Source organism: Megalobrama amblycephala, linkage group LG5 (assembly GCF_018812025.1).
Source record: "Megalobrama amblycephala isolate DHTTF-2021 linkage group LG5, ASM1881202v1, whole genome shotgun sequence".
NCBI lineage: Eukaryota > Metazoa > Chordata > Actinopteri > Cypriniformes > Xenocyprididae > Megalobrama > Megalobrama amblycephala.
This window is the reverse complement of record NC_063048.1, coordinates 17,976,911-17,991,767: the sequence shown is the minus strand read 5'-3', so window position 1 is coordinate 17,991,767 and position 14,857 is coordinate 17,976,911. Positions and strand designations below refer to the sequence as shown.

Sequence of the window (14,857 nt, the reverse complement as noted above, 5' to 3'; positions counted from 1 at the left end):
AGAATTAAAAAAAAAATTTTTTTTATAAAAATTGTGATGTTTAATACAAATGAAATGTAAATGAACATGCTCAAGTTAGAATACACACACATGGGCATGGTTATCAGCAAATGCCCGCAATCTCAAAATATTAATATGATCTGTTTAGGCTTACAACGCTTTTGGGGGAAACAGCCCAGGTCGAAGCATCAGTGTCTTGTCTAAAAACACCTTAAAGACTCCAAAGCATTTAATTTGGCATTTGATACAGACTTTTGAGAATTGCAGAATAATTATCAACTAATGGTTTTAACCTTGCCACTCCCAAGAGCAAGTACGTATCCATTTCCAGGAGGGATCAGGGTTGATATACAGCAGTTGACTAAGAGGTGCAATCAAACCTCTTTCAGCCTTGTCAAGGTAAGATCTATTCATTCTTTAATGTACATTTGCTTAACATGTTGTATGAGATGAGACTGAAATGGTATTTTTTGAGTTGAGCATCCAGACCAAAATGGTGCTGGGAAGTTAAGAATGATTATTTACAAGTGGCAGACAACTAATTTTGCCTCTTTCTTTTAAATGGAATATAGACCTAGCATAAGAAATGTCGGCAATAAACAACAGTTCTTACTGGGATTGGACAAAGAACTGCACCTACTCAGATGATCTGGCCCTTCCTTTGGTTCCATACATGGACTGTCCCACCAACCGCAAATATGCCTCCAACTTCATACCTCTTGTCTTTTACGTGCTTTCCATCCTTGGAACAATTGGAAATCTCTGGAGCGTGTGGTCTTGCCTGCGGCCGTCCCAGCCTTGGAGTATTGGGTCTGTTGGTGTACTGAACCTAGCTCTGTGTGACCTTGCCTATTTGGCCTCTATGGGACCCTGGGCTATCTACATTAGCTCTGACTACCACTGGAAAATTGGCCGTTCGCTCTGCTTTGTGGTGAAAATCCTATACTTTGTCGGGTTGACATCTAGTACCATGTTCATCTGCACCATAAGCATCGACCGCTTCCTTGCCATTGTCTTTCCTCTGGAGTCCCGAATGATCCGCACCCCTCGGAACAGTGCACTGGTTTCGATTCTACTCTGGGCCATAACTGGCCTTCTCATCTACTTCAGGTATCCTAACATTTTCTACTCTGTCAGGAAAGATGGCATCCATGTGTGTGGAGCGGTGGTGATCAGTAAGTTTAGGACCACTGAAGCAACCTACAATCTCATGTCCTACTATTCCATTCAGGTTTCTGTCCCACTGCTTCTCATCATTCCCGCCTATGTGAAGATCATTTCCCGGATGAAGCAGTCAAGGCAGCAGTGGGGCTCAGGCAACATGCAAGGACTGGACAAGACCATCTGGCTGATTGCCGTTTTCATTGCCAACTTCCTGGTGTGTTGGGTGCCAGGGCAGCTGCTTCACATCATTGCCTGTATCATTTTCTTCAACTTGGATCACTGCAAAAATGCTTGCTGGGCTGCATGGGTGGTCAACCTGCTCTCCGAAGCCTCTCAAATACTGTACTGTCTCAATGCATGTCTTGATCCTTTAATTTTCCTCATGCAGCAGAGACATGGTGAACTGCCTTCTATGGCTGTGTTGGCAAACTGGGCTAGAAAGTTCTTACCGGCAGGAAAGAAACAAGATTTGGGAGGGCCTTCAGAAGAACCTACCAGTGTGATCCAACTTCATGGTGATTCCAAAAACAGAACATAAAAAAAAAATGCTAAATAGTAAAAACATGAAAAATATATGTAGTTGCACAATTGTGTGTTGATGTATTTGATGTGATTGTCTTCCATAACTTGTGTTTCTTGTGTTGTAACAGCATTAGCATTGGGGGTAGGTCTGATATCTTTAATACTGATGTAGCTCGTTATAAATAAAAGGTCTATGACTACTTTGTGGCAAAGCAAGGAAATCAACTATCTGGTCTCTACTTATGTCTGACTCACTGTTTCAAATGTCAAATGAGTTATACCTAAATTGAAATTGTTCTAAAGTTCTCCATGTATTGTGCTAGTCAGGTTGAGCTTACAGTTGAATGCAAAAAAAAAGAAAGAAAAAGAACTAAAGTAAATCCTAAGGTACTTCTTGGCATCACTAGATGGCAGACTTGATGTAGGGGAAAAAAGTATACAACAGCCATATCCCAGTCCAATTAATGCGTTAACACTTTAACCAATTATCTTTAAGTGAACATTTGATACTTTTTATTTACAACAAAGGTTTAGGTGATGAAGTGATGAATCTAATTTTAAACAGTTGCTTTTGTCATTCAATTACTGCTATTTTCAGTCAGAATGGCACAGCATGCTGAATTTGTTCTTCGTCATAAATCGTATTTGTCGCCAATACCCTTCATTGTTCACCATGCCGGGGTGGTTGTCTTTCTTTCAAAGTAACGTTACATGGAAAATTATATTAGATTTTATACATACGCATGGAAAGATACATTGATATCACAGAATGACATTAAGTTTAGACTCGAGAATTGCAGTCATGCAGAGTTTACATTGGAACCAATGCTGTAAAATGCAAATCTGCCCGGTGTATGGTATGACCAGCAGATACACGTTAGTTAGTTAGTAGGTTTGTTACTGGTTTATTTGGGCTTGCCCAGGTTCCACAAAGCAGTTATCTTAAACTGGATTTTCCATCTGGGGGATATTAAGATAATGCTACAATTTTCTTTTCTAATATTTGTCCTATTATCTGCAAACATCAAAATAAACACTTTAGGTAACCTTAGGTAAACGAATTGTCTACACCTTAGAGAAACACTGCAGTGTCACACAACTGCCCATTTGTGCAGTATAATCCGCCTAGTAGTCATGCCATGCGTATTATGTGTATTTAATGTATACTATGGCTAAGGCTTACCTTAATATTAATTAGGTCAAGCACGCGTTTTCCCGGGGTATCAACACGTCATCTCTTTAATATTCAGAAGTCAAGCAATCCCCCATAGCAGGAGCCGTTAATTGGCCAGTGGCCTAGAGTGTCCGCCTCCAGACGTCAGCGTTTTAGCCAATCATAAAAGTGACTGAACAGACTCGCGTTCTGTGATTAATATTCATGAGCTTGGCCTTTACAGTAGTAGGATTTGTAAATATACACACCGTACCGGTGAAGGTATCACGGCTGGAGGTGATTCGCGGAGCTTTCAGACCGTCAAACTGCTGACTCTAGACACGAAACATGGTCCATTTTAACAAATGGACGTTAGTGAGGAGCGCGTCTCTCACCGGCAGGACTACCGCACTGGATTTAAAGCTCCTATAGCGCATCGCGATGACGGTTCCGGTGGATTGGTTTAGTATATGAAATAAAAGGCTATGATCAGACCATGGCTTACTTTAAACGCGTATCGTTTAATTGATTATCAGCTGTGACTGTAGAGCGAAGGGCTTTCAGCTCCCCCACCGTTTGTTTGTTTGTTGGAAACGTTGGTTCAACAGCACACCAAATCAAGATGTCAGTGGAAAATACAACTATCAAAAGTAGGCTTAAAAATCTGCTCCGATCGCCTTCCATCAAATTGAGAAGAAGTAAAGCTGGGAACAACAAAGAGAATCTCAGTAATAAGGTACAGTGCATTTACTGTATGACATGAAGCATGTATGGAATCTGTATCTGCAGTTGCCTGTAAATGTATCATCATGTATCGCTGTGATTTTCTGCAGTTTAATGCAAGGCGACAGTGATACTAATATGTCAGATTCTTTCCAGGGTTTGTTATGTAAACTTTACAAAGGCATACTGTGGCTCTGTCGGTACAATGCAACAGCAAGAAAGCTGTAAATGCACTGACCTATATTTGCCACTTGTCACAAATCATTGTAATCCCTTGGAAGGAAAATATAATGCACAATAATATAATGTAGTAGTAATTAATTTTTAAGCATTTGTAATAAATTGCACAAATATGCATTAGGATATACTCTGTTTTAAACAGTCTATTATATAATATAATATTGGTTGCTTTTTTAGTTTGGAGATTAGGACCCACTTTCTTAAATAATATAATCATATTTTCAAGCAATGGTAAATTGTATGTTGTGTGAATATAATGCACTAGGATAGGATATAACAGGGTTTATAGAATGGATTTAGATACTTATAGGTTTACCAACTCAAACTCTAAACACGTCTTTGTTTCAAACAAAACACTTTGTATGTATGTACGCATGCATCTCCTACATATAAGTATGAAATGCATACGATATATTTTTTATTCTTCAAACATGCATCCTTATTTAGAGCAGTATAGATATATGTGGCCTCACAGCCTGCAGTTCTGCTGTAAATCTGCGAACTGTTCTTTTGCTCTTGTTATTGTAACTGTAACTATTATTGTATCAGAGTAGTCATCCTTGACTCTTGCATTCCATTCAGATTGCCTGTTTACTGCTGCAGACCCTTGGGTGACTGTACTTCCCTTTCATACACAGGAGTCCCTGTGACCGTATGATTGTTGCAACTGCCTTGAATAACTCTAAGACCTCAGCTGCATATGATTTGTTGCTCATAAATTACACACTGATGTTCACACTAGCACATTTTCGGTAACCGAATCCATGTCTATATGGAATGTTTCACTAGTCTGCATTGTGGTATTCATAGTCTTGGCTAAGGTAGTATTATTGCCCAACTTTAGAATTATGCCCCTGACTTACATATTAAACTTCACGGTTTGTGCTACAGAATGGAACAATACCTCAGACTGTGCGGTTTGTGGAGGAGAGATGTGCTATTACCTCCCTAAGTGATCAGATGTATGCTTATTGCTTGGCCAGTGATAAATTTTGTGAGAAAATCTCACACTCTTAAAATAAATGAGGAACTCGAAGTGTATTGAAGGACCAGAATATAATAAGCCATTTTAAGCATTTATGGTTACTGAATGGTTGCAAAGCACTGTAATATTAAAAAGACTAATTTAATATTGCATTGATCAGAGAAGACACTCTCCGCAATTTAACAGCCCTACTTGCATCCATTTCATGCAATTCATATTTAAAAAAATTGGATTGGTACTGTCGAAGTGTGTGGTGATCACTGCTCCAGAGACAATATCGTGTACTACCATTTAAGTGCTATGCAAAAGACTCTGTCAAGGTGCCTTTGTTCTGTATAAAAGAGCAGATCTGTCTCTCTCTGCCTAAAGCAGTTGAGGAATCTCTGGTGTACAGGGCCAGACAAAGGGATCTAAGCTTTGTTTAAGACTATATATCAGTTCAGCTCTTAGACTAGGTTCTGTTTTCTAAGGTTTACTTGCTGCATCAAAATCAAAGCCATCCCTCCAGGTGCTATGCAGTTCATTGACTTCTGGCTCAAGGACTTTGCCATTCTCTGAGGATTCTACATACAGCGATTGCAAGAAAGTTTCTGGAAAAGTGCATGACACAGCCGTTGGTTCAGAAATTCCCGTGAGAGATGCTGAATGAGAAATGGCTTAGAAACAGCATGAATTTGAAAACTAGCTCTTTTTCCGTTGTTCCAGGACTCCAAGGCACCAATAGACAGTGGATATATGGAGGTCTGTCAAAACATCTTTGGAAAGATGATAAATCAAAGCAACAACCTCAATTACAGTTTTTATATTGGCATGTTCAGCAAAAATTGTAGTAGGGGCTACATTCAGCTTACAGGATAAAGAATGTACATGCGTAGCATCTGAAGTCTAAATGCTAACTTCGGCTAATGGATTTCTTGAAACCTGCATTTTTGAGCGATAAAACATCAATAAATGGAAAGAACACCGATATAGTGGGGAAGTGGTCTAAGATGGTCTAAAATGGCAGAATTAGAGGAGACCACTTCATAAACCAGGTGTTGTTCCTCTCATTTCTCCAGTGACCTGTACTTAAAGTGGCCTTTGATTGATGTGAGAGAGTGTTCTCTGCTTGGATCATGTGACCATGCTTGCTTTGAAGAGTTGGTCTGACAAAGATTGTAATGCACAGAATAAAGGTATCAGATGTTGAACAGACAGGTACAGATGTTCAGTAAGCCGGGTTTCATGTGGTATTGCACTTAAAATGTTGAAAACACATGTGCGTACCTCATTGTTTTTTGTTAGAATTATGTTATTATGTGTTCGTCGTGTGTATATATATTATGCGATCTTTAATAACAATAGCAACAACTTTGTGTAATTGCAGGCTGTTTCACCAAATAATTGCATTTTAAACGTGTTATACATGACTCAGTGCTTATGCAGTTGTACTGTAACATGGACAGATTGGACAGTATAATGAAAATGCTAGGGGTGCTTAATTAATCACATTTCTAATCGTGATTACAATTACGGATACCACAATTATGTAATTGTTCAAAGGCGCAATTAAAAAAAAAAATTCACTTACGTCATTCTGTATGCTTGAGATGTTTTTTTTTCTTTCTAGGTTATCTTAAGGGTTTTTTTCCATAGTTTTAATTTTAGTATAACATTATAATACCATGCATATTTTTACCTTTTTTATTTAAAGAAACCAAACCAATGTACAGTTGGCATTTGAGGCTAAATGCTATATAGAAAAGCAATAAAAGTTTTTCAGGAAGAGTGTTTTCAGTTTATTTTCATAAAAAATTTGGCATGAAGTTGCTTCAAAGAGTGGTATAAAGCTATTCAAATCATCATTCAATGTAAATTATGATAATCGTAATTAATAATCACAATTACAATTTCAAGGAAATAATCAACAATTATGATTTTTGACACAATCGTGCAGCCTTAGGAAATGCTATTGAAACTATACATGGCCTGTTTGCAGATTTGTGCATTTTATATTTGAGTTAGTTCTTTTGCCTCAATCAATGTTTTCTTTGAGTTTGAGCAGTTCAGCTCTACTTAAAGGGACAGTTCACCCAAAAATGAAAATTCTGTCATCGTTTACTCACCCCCAAGTTGTTCCAAACTTGTGTGAATTTCTTCTTCTGCTGAACAAAAAGAAGAAATTTTGAAAAAATGGGTAACCAAACAGTTGATGGGGCCCCATTGACTTCCATAGTATGGGAAAAAAAATACTATAAGGTAAGTCAGTGATGCCCATCAACAATTTGAGGGTTAATAAATGATGATTAGAATTCGTAAATAGTTCCCGTGAGACTGCGTTATTATTTCACACTTTGTGACATTAAAGACTCTTTGTAACTTTAAGGATCTTGTAGTGCACATCATAAGTTTTGTTATTCCTCATTGTCCATGTAATTCCACAGGTGACGTTGGAGAAAGTTCTGGGAATCACTTCCGCTGGGAGTCGTGCTTTGGCGTGTGATCCACACTCAGGACTCCTTGCCTACCCAGCCGGGTGAGTAACATTTTTAGTAGTTTTATGTGACGCATGCTTAAATAACTAGGTGAATGTAGTCGATAGAATGATGATCTCTGATGAGTCAGATCTCACCTTGGAGGTAGTCACATGAAGGTGGTTAGTTTTCTAGCACATTGCTAAAGACCGAGCTTAATAAGTCATGTCAAGTCAAGTCACCTTTATTTATGTAGCGCTTTTTACAATGCAGATTGTGTCAAAGCAGCTTTACATTGATAACTGGTACATAATTTTGGCTGCACAGCAGGTCTTAAAGAATAGTGTCAATGCAGGCAGATCAAAGCACTGTTGAATAAATGTCAAGAATACTGTTGAATAACAAATGTCAAGTCAAATGTCAAGTGTCCCCAACTAAGCAAGCCAAAGGTGACAGCGGCAAGGAACCCAAACTCCAATAGGTGACATCAGGTGGCAAACAAGTGGCAAATAGGTGTTAAAATGGAGAAAAAAACCTTGGGAGAAACCAGGCTTAGTCGGGGGGCCAGTTCTCCTCTGGCGAACAGTGCTTTGTTACAAATCAGGTTGCTATCATAAGTCTGAGTATTTATTTCAGTTCCATCCAGTTGAGGATCGTATTCATCACGCCGGTATGGACGGTTTGTTGAGGAACTGAGCTACTGGCTGTCGTGTTGGTGAGGCCTTCACAATGGATGATCTAGTTGACTCGATCTCGATGTGAATATCTTCGTTCAGGAAGACTAATGGAGGAATTTCCTGTTGGCGAACAAGAGACTACAGGGAAGAGATAACAGTCTGATAACAAATGAGTGTTCTCTGAGGGAAATTAGGTGTGGTTACAAACAGGAAGTTCTGAATCTGAAAGAAGATTTTGAGTGTGTGCTTCAGATACGGCCTATAATCTACTGAGGGCTAGTCTAGCATTTTACAGAAACAATTCAGCTCTCAAAACATCCTGTAGGTGCTGAGTTCTCTCTCCAAATCACAAATGTAGCTTCATTTTTGGATATTTTTTGCCTTCCAAATGGATTGAATTAGGGCAGTGGCCAAAAATAAAAATTCCTTTGGCAGATTTTTTTTCTGGAAATGTGCACCTGGCTTTGTGATTTATCGCAAAACACACCGGCATTATTCCACTCACAAAGACATTTTTTTTCCCATAGCAATACCCCAGTATTGTTTGAAATACCATGTTAATGCCATGTTGTATGAATAAGGCTTATACAGTTTCATGGAATAAGAGTGCCATTACCTTTTGATACAATCACTTTACAGTTCCAGAGTATTTTTTGTGAGGTCATCAAAGGCAGAACACATTATCAAGACTATCTGATAAAACTGATATTAAAATAGAATAGTTTACAGGTCCAAATAGGGCTGTGAGATTAATTGTAATTGATTTTCGATTTTTGGCTTCCTACAATTATGAAAACAAGATAATCGAAACTTTTATCATATCGCCCACCAAACATTGTTTCAAATAATATTGACCAAACATAATTCATGATTATGTTTTTTGCCATAATTGAGCTTTCCTAGTTCCAAAGCTTTACTCAACCAAGCTATAGTCAGTGTTACTTTAGCAATGCTGTCTATGTATATAAAGGAGAAAAACCTTCCTCTTCCTATCACATGGTGCTTGTAATCTGATTAACTTGTTAAGCTCTAGTGCTCTGAACTAAATTCCTAATTCTCTGTTGCCATAACATGTCTTCCTCCTAATGGGGAGGAAAAGTTTGGAAATTAAGTAATCAATATACTGTATAAGTATACACTATAGTTAAGATTTTTATTTTGAAAGAAATTAAAATCAAAAGTAATAAAAGATGACAGTAAAAACATTTATATTGTCACAAAAGATTTATATTTCAAGTAAATGCTGTTCTTTCGAACTTTTTATTTTAGACTCATGGAAAACGGATATGAAGGTTTCCACAAAACTATTATGTAGTACAACTGTTTTCAGCATTGATAATAATTAGAAATGTTTCCTGAGTACCAAATCATCATATTAGAATAATTTGAACAAAATCTTAGATTCCAGCATTTTGAACGGTAGCATATAGCTATAATACCAATATTTCTGAGTGTGTTTGGCAATTTTGATTGATTCTCTTAGTAGCTGGAAGGCCACAATCAATTATTTTCTTTTACGTCATAGACCGTTGTGAAATGATGTTTAAATTTGCTTCATAAAATGTCTTAGTGGGCCCAGGACCAGGAACATGCATTTATACTGTTCATTTTGATTTCATATTTTGCCTCTAGAGTTTATTTGGTGGCCAATCCTAGAATCAAGGTAAAATTGTTGCTATGCATCTTCAATATCCATAACCACATTTCCATCGCCTCATTCACAAGGCTGTCAGGGATAGAAGTATAATTCATTCAGTATGTCGTATTGTTTTATCTCTGGGTGTTGATCATTCAGCTGATGAAACATTGAAAATACAATTCATCAATGATGTGACGGGTCTTTTTTTTTTTTTTTGTCCAAAGGCCTTAATAATAATAATAAACAAAGAGATGACATCCAAAATATGTAAGGTACAACTAGATCTCTTTTATTGAATCCAAAAGGTTTTTAATTATTTTTTGCTACATATAAAGGTATTTTACAGATTTTGAAGGGTCATTCGGTTTAACCGAACATAGGCCAATACAGCCATTTCAGTTGTGATTAAAATATCTTAAAATGAAATAAATGGCATGATTTTATAACATCATATATCAACATGGTATTAAAATTGTGTAGAAGTTGTGGCTTTGTTTTTGAAAGAATGTCCGGAAAAATGAATTTCGTTGATGTAATTCGGAGTAACCAATATAAAGGGACCATTTTGGAGCGAGTCATGCAGTCAAAATCATGTGACAAGGATGTGGCATCATTCAGACACCTGCAAAGGTGAAGCAAAGTAACAAACTTTCTTTTAACTATTTGAAAAATTCATGTTTTCACTTGCTCATACACATGTCCCGAAACATCAGGTCATTCGGTACAACCACTATAAAACATGGAAAATGTTGTAATATTTTAAAAACTTGTACTAAATATAAAAGGTTTGATTGTATTTTTATTTGCTAGCTAGCAAGCTAACTAGCTAGTTATCTAGATATCAGCCTGTTAGCATTGTTTGAAAAAATATCATAATTCAGTATAACCAAAAGTGTCATTCGGTAAAACCAAATTTTGGTTAAACCGAATGACTTTTTTGGTGACAAATTTTGTCCATCTTGTAAAAAATGACAAAAGCAGTGTTAATTGATTATAAAAACCACATAATCGCATTGTTAACACTGAATAAAACTTCAAAATTAATTATATCCATTATGTTTTTTACACTTTTAAAAACCTTATTCGTCAATGACCTGTTTAAAAAAAACATGGGTTATGAAAAATTAAACATGACCTGGCTATAACCTTAAGACAGTATAACATATTGAACAAACTGTACTACTATCTGCAATCAATTGACTGCAGTAGGAAAGTAGAAGTTCTCTTCTTATTTTTAAGGCTAACACAGCTCCCATAACAAACTCCACCCTATGCTAGGTCAGCAGTTTGATTGAGCCAAGCGAGCATTTGGTGCAGATGTCTTGGCTTGCTATAGGTTGGAAAATTAGCGCAGACTTATGCAGCTGTCACAGATAGACAGACCCCACATGTATATTAGAAACCAAGCCAGTTTTCTAAGATGGGAATGAAATGCGTTTTTATTGTTTGAAGACTGTGCCGATGCTGTAAACAAATGTGAGGTTATCTGAGGTTGAGTTTTATGGTGCTGCAGTTTAATCGAGTGCATGTGCACATACATTTATATGTAGCTCCTGTAAATAAAAAGGAACCAACCCGATGGTGAAATCTGAATGTAATTTCAGGTCTAAAGAGCATTTAACTCCATCTGGACTGTAACTTAAATTAATTAAAGATGAAGCTTTCTGCAGGGAGCTGTTCTGTTTTCATTAATTTTACCTAGATGAGCACATTTGTGCGAGGACTAGTTTAGGACACTCTGGTTCTACCTGAATGATTTCGGTTTGATCTCGGAAAATTCACACTGGTAATGTGCTGATTTTATTTTTTTTATCTAATGTTAGAAACTTGCTGATTTTTATGCTGTTCAAACTGTATATTGTATCCCCTAACCATAACCCAACCCCTAAATCATACCCATAACAGAAAACTTTATGCGTTTTTACATTTTCAAAAAACATCACTTAGTATGATTTATAAGCTTTTTTCCTCATGGGGACCAGAAAATGTCCCCACAAGGACAAGGATTTTGGATATTGCCATCTTTGTGGGAACATTTTGTCCTCATAATGTAGGGTTTAACAAGACCACACACACGTGTTGGGTTTTCATGTTTTGTGGAGACTTTCCATAGACATAATGATTTTTATACTGTACAAAACTGTGTATTTTATATCCTAACCCTAAAGTCCCCGATATACTTCAAACGAAATCGAAGAACGAACTGATGTGATGTAATTTCGAACAAAATCAGGCCTAAAATGATGTTCGTTTTCTGTTCTTTTTGGAAGTTCGAAACGGTTTGCCAAAGCGAACTTGCAGGAAAAGTTCGCTCTAGCTGCAAAACACCTTCGTACTACCATTGGTCAGTGACGATAACGTAATAGGAGGTGTGCACCGAGGCTCCGCCTTCACTCACGTGGAACGCTTCTTTGACTCATTTCGAGTGTTTGAGTTCGTTGAGGTAAGATCTCCGCGGGTGAAAACATGAACACACTGGATAGCCGCTTTATAGTACAAAACGAAGTTGTAATTTGTTTGATACTCTAAAGCTGCTTAATTTTAAGCGAATAAACGAATTCTGTTGAATAAAGTGCTAATTTGCAGAGCTCGTGCTAACATGCCCATGTTGTTATATTCAGACGCTTTTCTTATGCTTTCTATAAAAAATGCTTGCTGTTTTCTCATTTTGTTGTGTTTATTTTGTTACTGAGAAGAAAGTGCACGGCACATATTTACATATTCATCTAAACGTCGCTCTCAGCAGTGTGGGCGGCGTCAGATGTTCGATTACAGTATATCGCAGCTCACACATTTCGAACTTTGTTTTACCCCTAAGAACGAAAAAGAACTTTGTTTGAAGTATATCGGGGCCTTAACACTACCCCTAATCACAACCCTCACAGAAAACGTTCTGCGTTTTTACATTAAAAAAGAAAAAAGGAAAAAATGTAGCATGATTTATAAGCTGCTTTCATCGTGGGGACCAAAAAATGTCCCCACAAGGTCAAAAAGTACTGGTATTACTATCTTTGTGGGGAGAAAGACACACATGGAATCATTCCATGAGCCTATTTAAACATTGTCATGATTCTTACAATGTTTTTACTCTTTGTCTTGAGGTGAAATACTGTAAAACTCCTTATTAGGAATTGTTGAACAGTATAATGTCAGTGTTATTCTGAGGGGTGAGTGAATAGTTTGTGTGCTTCAGGATGGAGTCTTCAAAGTCACAAAGCCAGAAAAAAACAGGAAAAACCAGAAAGAGACAATGCAAGCTAACTGACACGTCTTTTTCATTTCTCAACATTTTTCTTGGAGATCCAGAGGAAGCTATGGTTGCACCTGTTGTGTTTTAGCATGCATTGAGTCTCTCAGTTTAGCTTTCAATACTGTGTAATCACAGGCACAACCAAAAACAAATGAGATTAGAATCATGTTTATGTATGGAACACACGTACTGAAGTAAACAGAACAATTTATTGCAAATCTGCAAGATCATTTATTAATAATAGGGCACCCTGTGCTAATGTATCTATTTCTTCATGTAGGAACATGAGCGAACTGTATTTGAGTGTTTGAATGATAAATGAGTTCTGGTGTAATGCGGCGGTCACTGTAGAATAGATATGAGCGTAATGAATAAACGGCCTTCTGTGTTAATCATAGATGCATGAAAATGTGTGTCACAGTCTCTCGCCCTTGTGCGCTGCGGTAAAGTGGGTCAGTAGAGCTGAACAGAGCAATGCAATGAGGAGAAATGAAAGAAAAGAGAATGACGGATGTAAGGGAAGCAGGAAAGAGTGACATGGGGGGAGTGAAAAAATAAAGGAAGGTTGTAGGAATAGAGGTAAGTTTAGCAGCATTGCTGTGGTATGTGTGGTCTTTCTCTCTGCTGCATTGCAGTATTCAGCGGTCGTGAGGCTCTCCTGCTCCACACACACACTCTCTAATGACATCTCGCGCTCCGAGAGGAGAGCCGCAATCTAAAGACACCCGCGGGAATACAAAACAAGTAGAAACCACTCATGCTGGAGATCATGTTTGGATAGATTAAAAGTATCATTTTTACTCTGAGTCTGCTGTCATGTACTTGAAAAAGCCTTTGTGGACAATAGTTGAAAATCATTGTTGTGTTGTACACCCTGTTGGCTGCTTGTGTACAGATGAGAACTGAATTCATTCATTTGAACTGAATTTATGTCACATTTTCTTTGCGTACTGCTGTAAGTCATTAGAGAACATAATATTTTGCATAAAAGTACAAGCATAATATGCAACATACACACACACATAGAGTCAATGCATTCTCTCTAGCCATCAATTTAACTCCCTTGAAGGTCACTGCGGAAAGGGAATGCTATTTGCAGGACCAGTCTATACGAAAGCAAACAGTGGAATCCCTTTACTACCCGTCTCTTCCACAAGGTTGTTAGTGACGTATACAGATCATGGTCACTTTAACGACTATTTATGGAAGGCTATTTTTTACAAATTAAACACAACATAAAGAAGCAATATTTGATGTAAAAGTGTACCACAGCAAACATAAAGGAATGTTTCACTTTAAAAAAAATGTGTGTATGTGTAATAAATAAATAAATAATAATAATAAAAAAAAACAAAAAAAAAATATATTTTTTTTTTTTTATTATTATTATTTATTTATTACACATACACACATTTATTTATATATATATATATATATAATATATATATATATATATATATATATATATATATATTTTTTTTTTATTATTATTATTTATTTATTTATTACACATACACACATTTATATATATATATATATATATATATATATATATATATATATATATATATATATATATATATATATATATATATATATAATATAATATTAAAATATCTAAACTGTGATCTAAACACAGATCTAAACTGTGTCAGAAAAAAATTATCTTAATTATGTCAGATAACACTTAAGCAAAATGGTCAGGTCAAAGAGTCTGAATAATTTTTGGTCCCAAATTTTTATCTTTTTTTACTGGTAGTCCACTGTATGAAGAATTTTTGGGTATAATATGTCACAGTTTACTTTATTTGCTATTCTCACTTACATAAATGTCCTGCATCCACTAGTAAAAATAAACCAAAAATATAAAAAAATGTCTGAATAATTTTTGGTTTGACAGTATATATAATATATATGTGAGTTACTATACTATACTATACTATACTATACTATACTATACTATACTATACTATACTATACTATATATATATAAAGTGTTACTATAAAAAATATTCATAATTCCTGTCCAAAAATGAGGTCCACACAATTTG

General features: G+C 36.4%; 2 protein-coding genes across 7 annotated transcripts in view; both read left to right on the top strand.

The window, feature by feature from the left end:
• The first annotated feature begins 16 nt into the window (after positions 1 to 16).
• Positions 17 to 2,924, top strand: LOC125268618 (type-1 angiotensin II receptor). Of its 2 annotated transcripts, none has more exons than XM_048190944.1 (2): positions 17 to 399; positions 573 to 2,924. In XM_048190944.1, the coding sequence occupies exon 2, from the start codon at positions 587 to 589 to the stop codon at positions 1,700 to 1,702; it is 1,116 nt and encodes a 371-aa protein (XP_048046901.1). In that variant the 5' UTR covers positions 17 to 399; positions 573 to 586; the 3' UTR covers positions 1,703 to 2,924. The 2 variants fall into 2 exon arrangements, with proteins under 2 accessions (XP_048046901.1, XP_048046902.1); XM_048190945.1 differs by having other exon boundaries at positions 17 to 1,110; positions 1,232 to 1,370.
• Positions 2,925 to 3,117: 193 nt separating this feature from the next.
• Positions 3,118 to 14,857, top strand: part of mapkbp1 (mitogen-activated protein kinase binding protein 1) — a 52,721-nt gene continuing 40,981 nt past the window's right edge. For 3 of the 5 annotated variants that reach the window (XM_048190935.1, XM_048190937.1, XM_048190936.1), the window contains exons 1-2: positions 3,119 to 3,575; positions 7,211 to 7,302. In XM_048190935.1, coding sequence (XP_048046892.1) covers positions 3,462 to 3,575; positions 7,211 to 7,302 — 206 coding nt within the window. In that variant the 5' untranslated portion in view covers positions 3,119 to 3,461. Of the gene's footprint in view, positions 3,576 to 7,210; positions 7,303 to 14,857 lie in introns of all 5 variants that reach the window. The other 2 variants (XM_048190934.1, XM_048190933.1) reach the window with 1 other exon arrangement.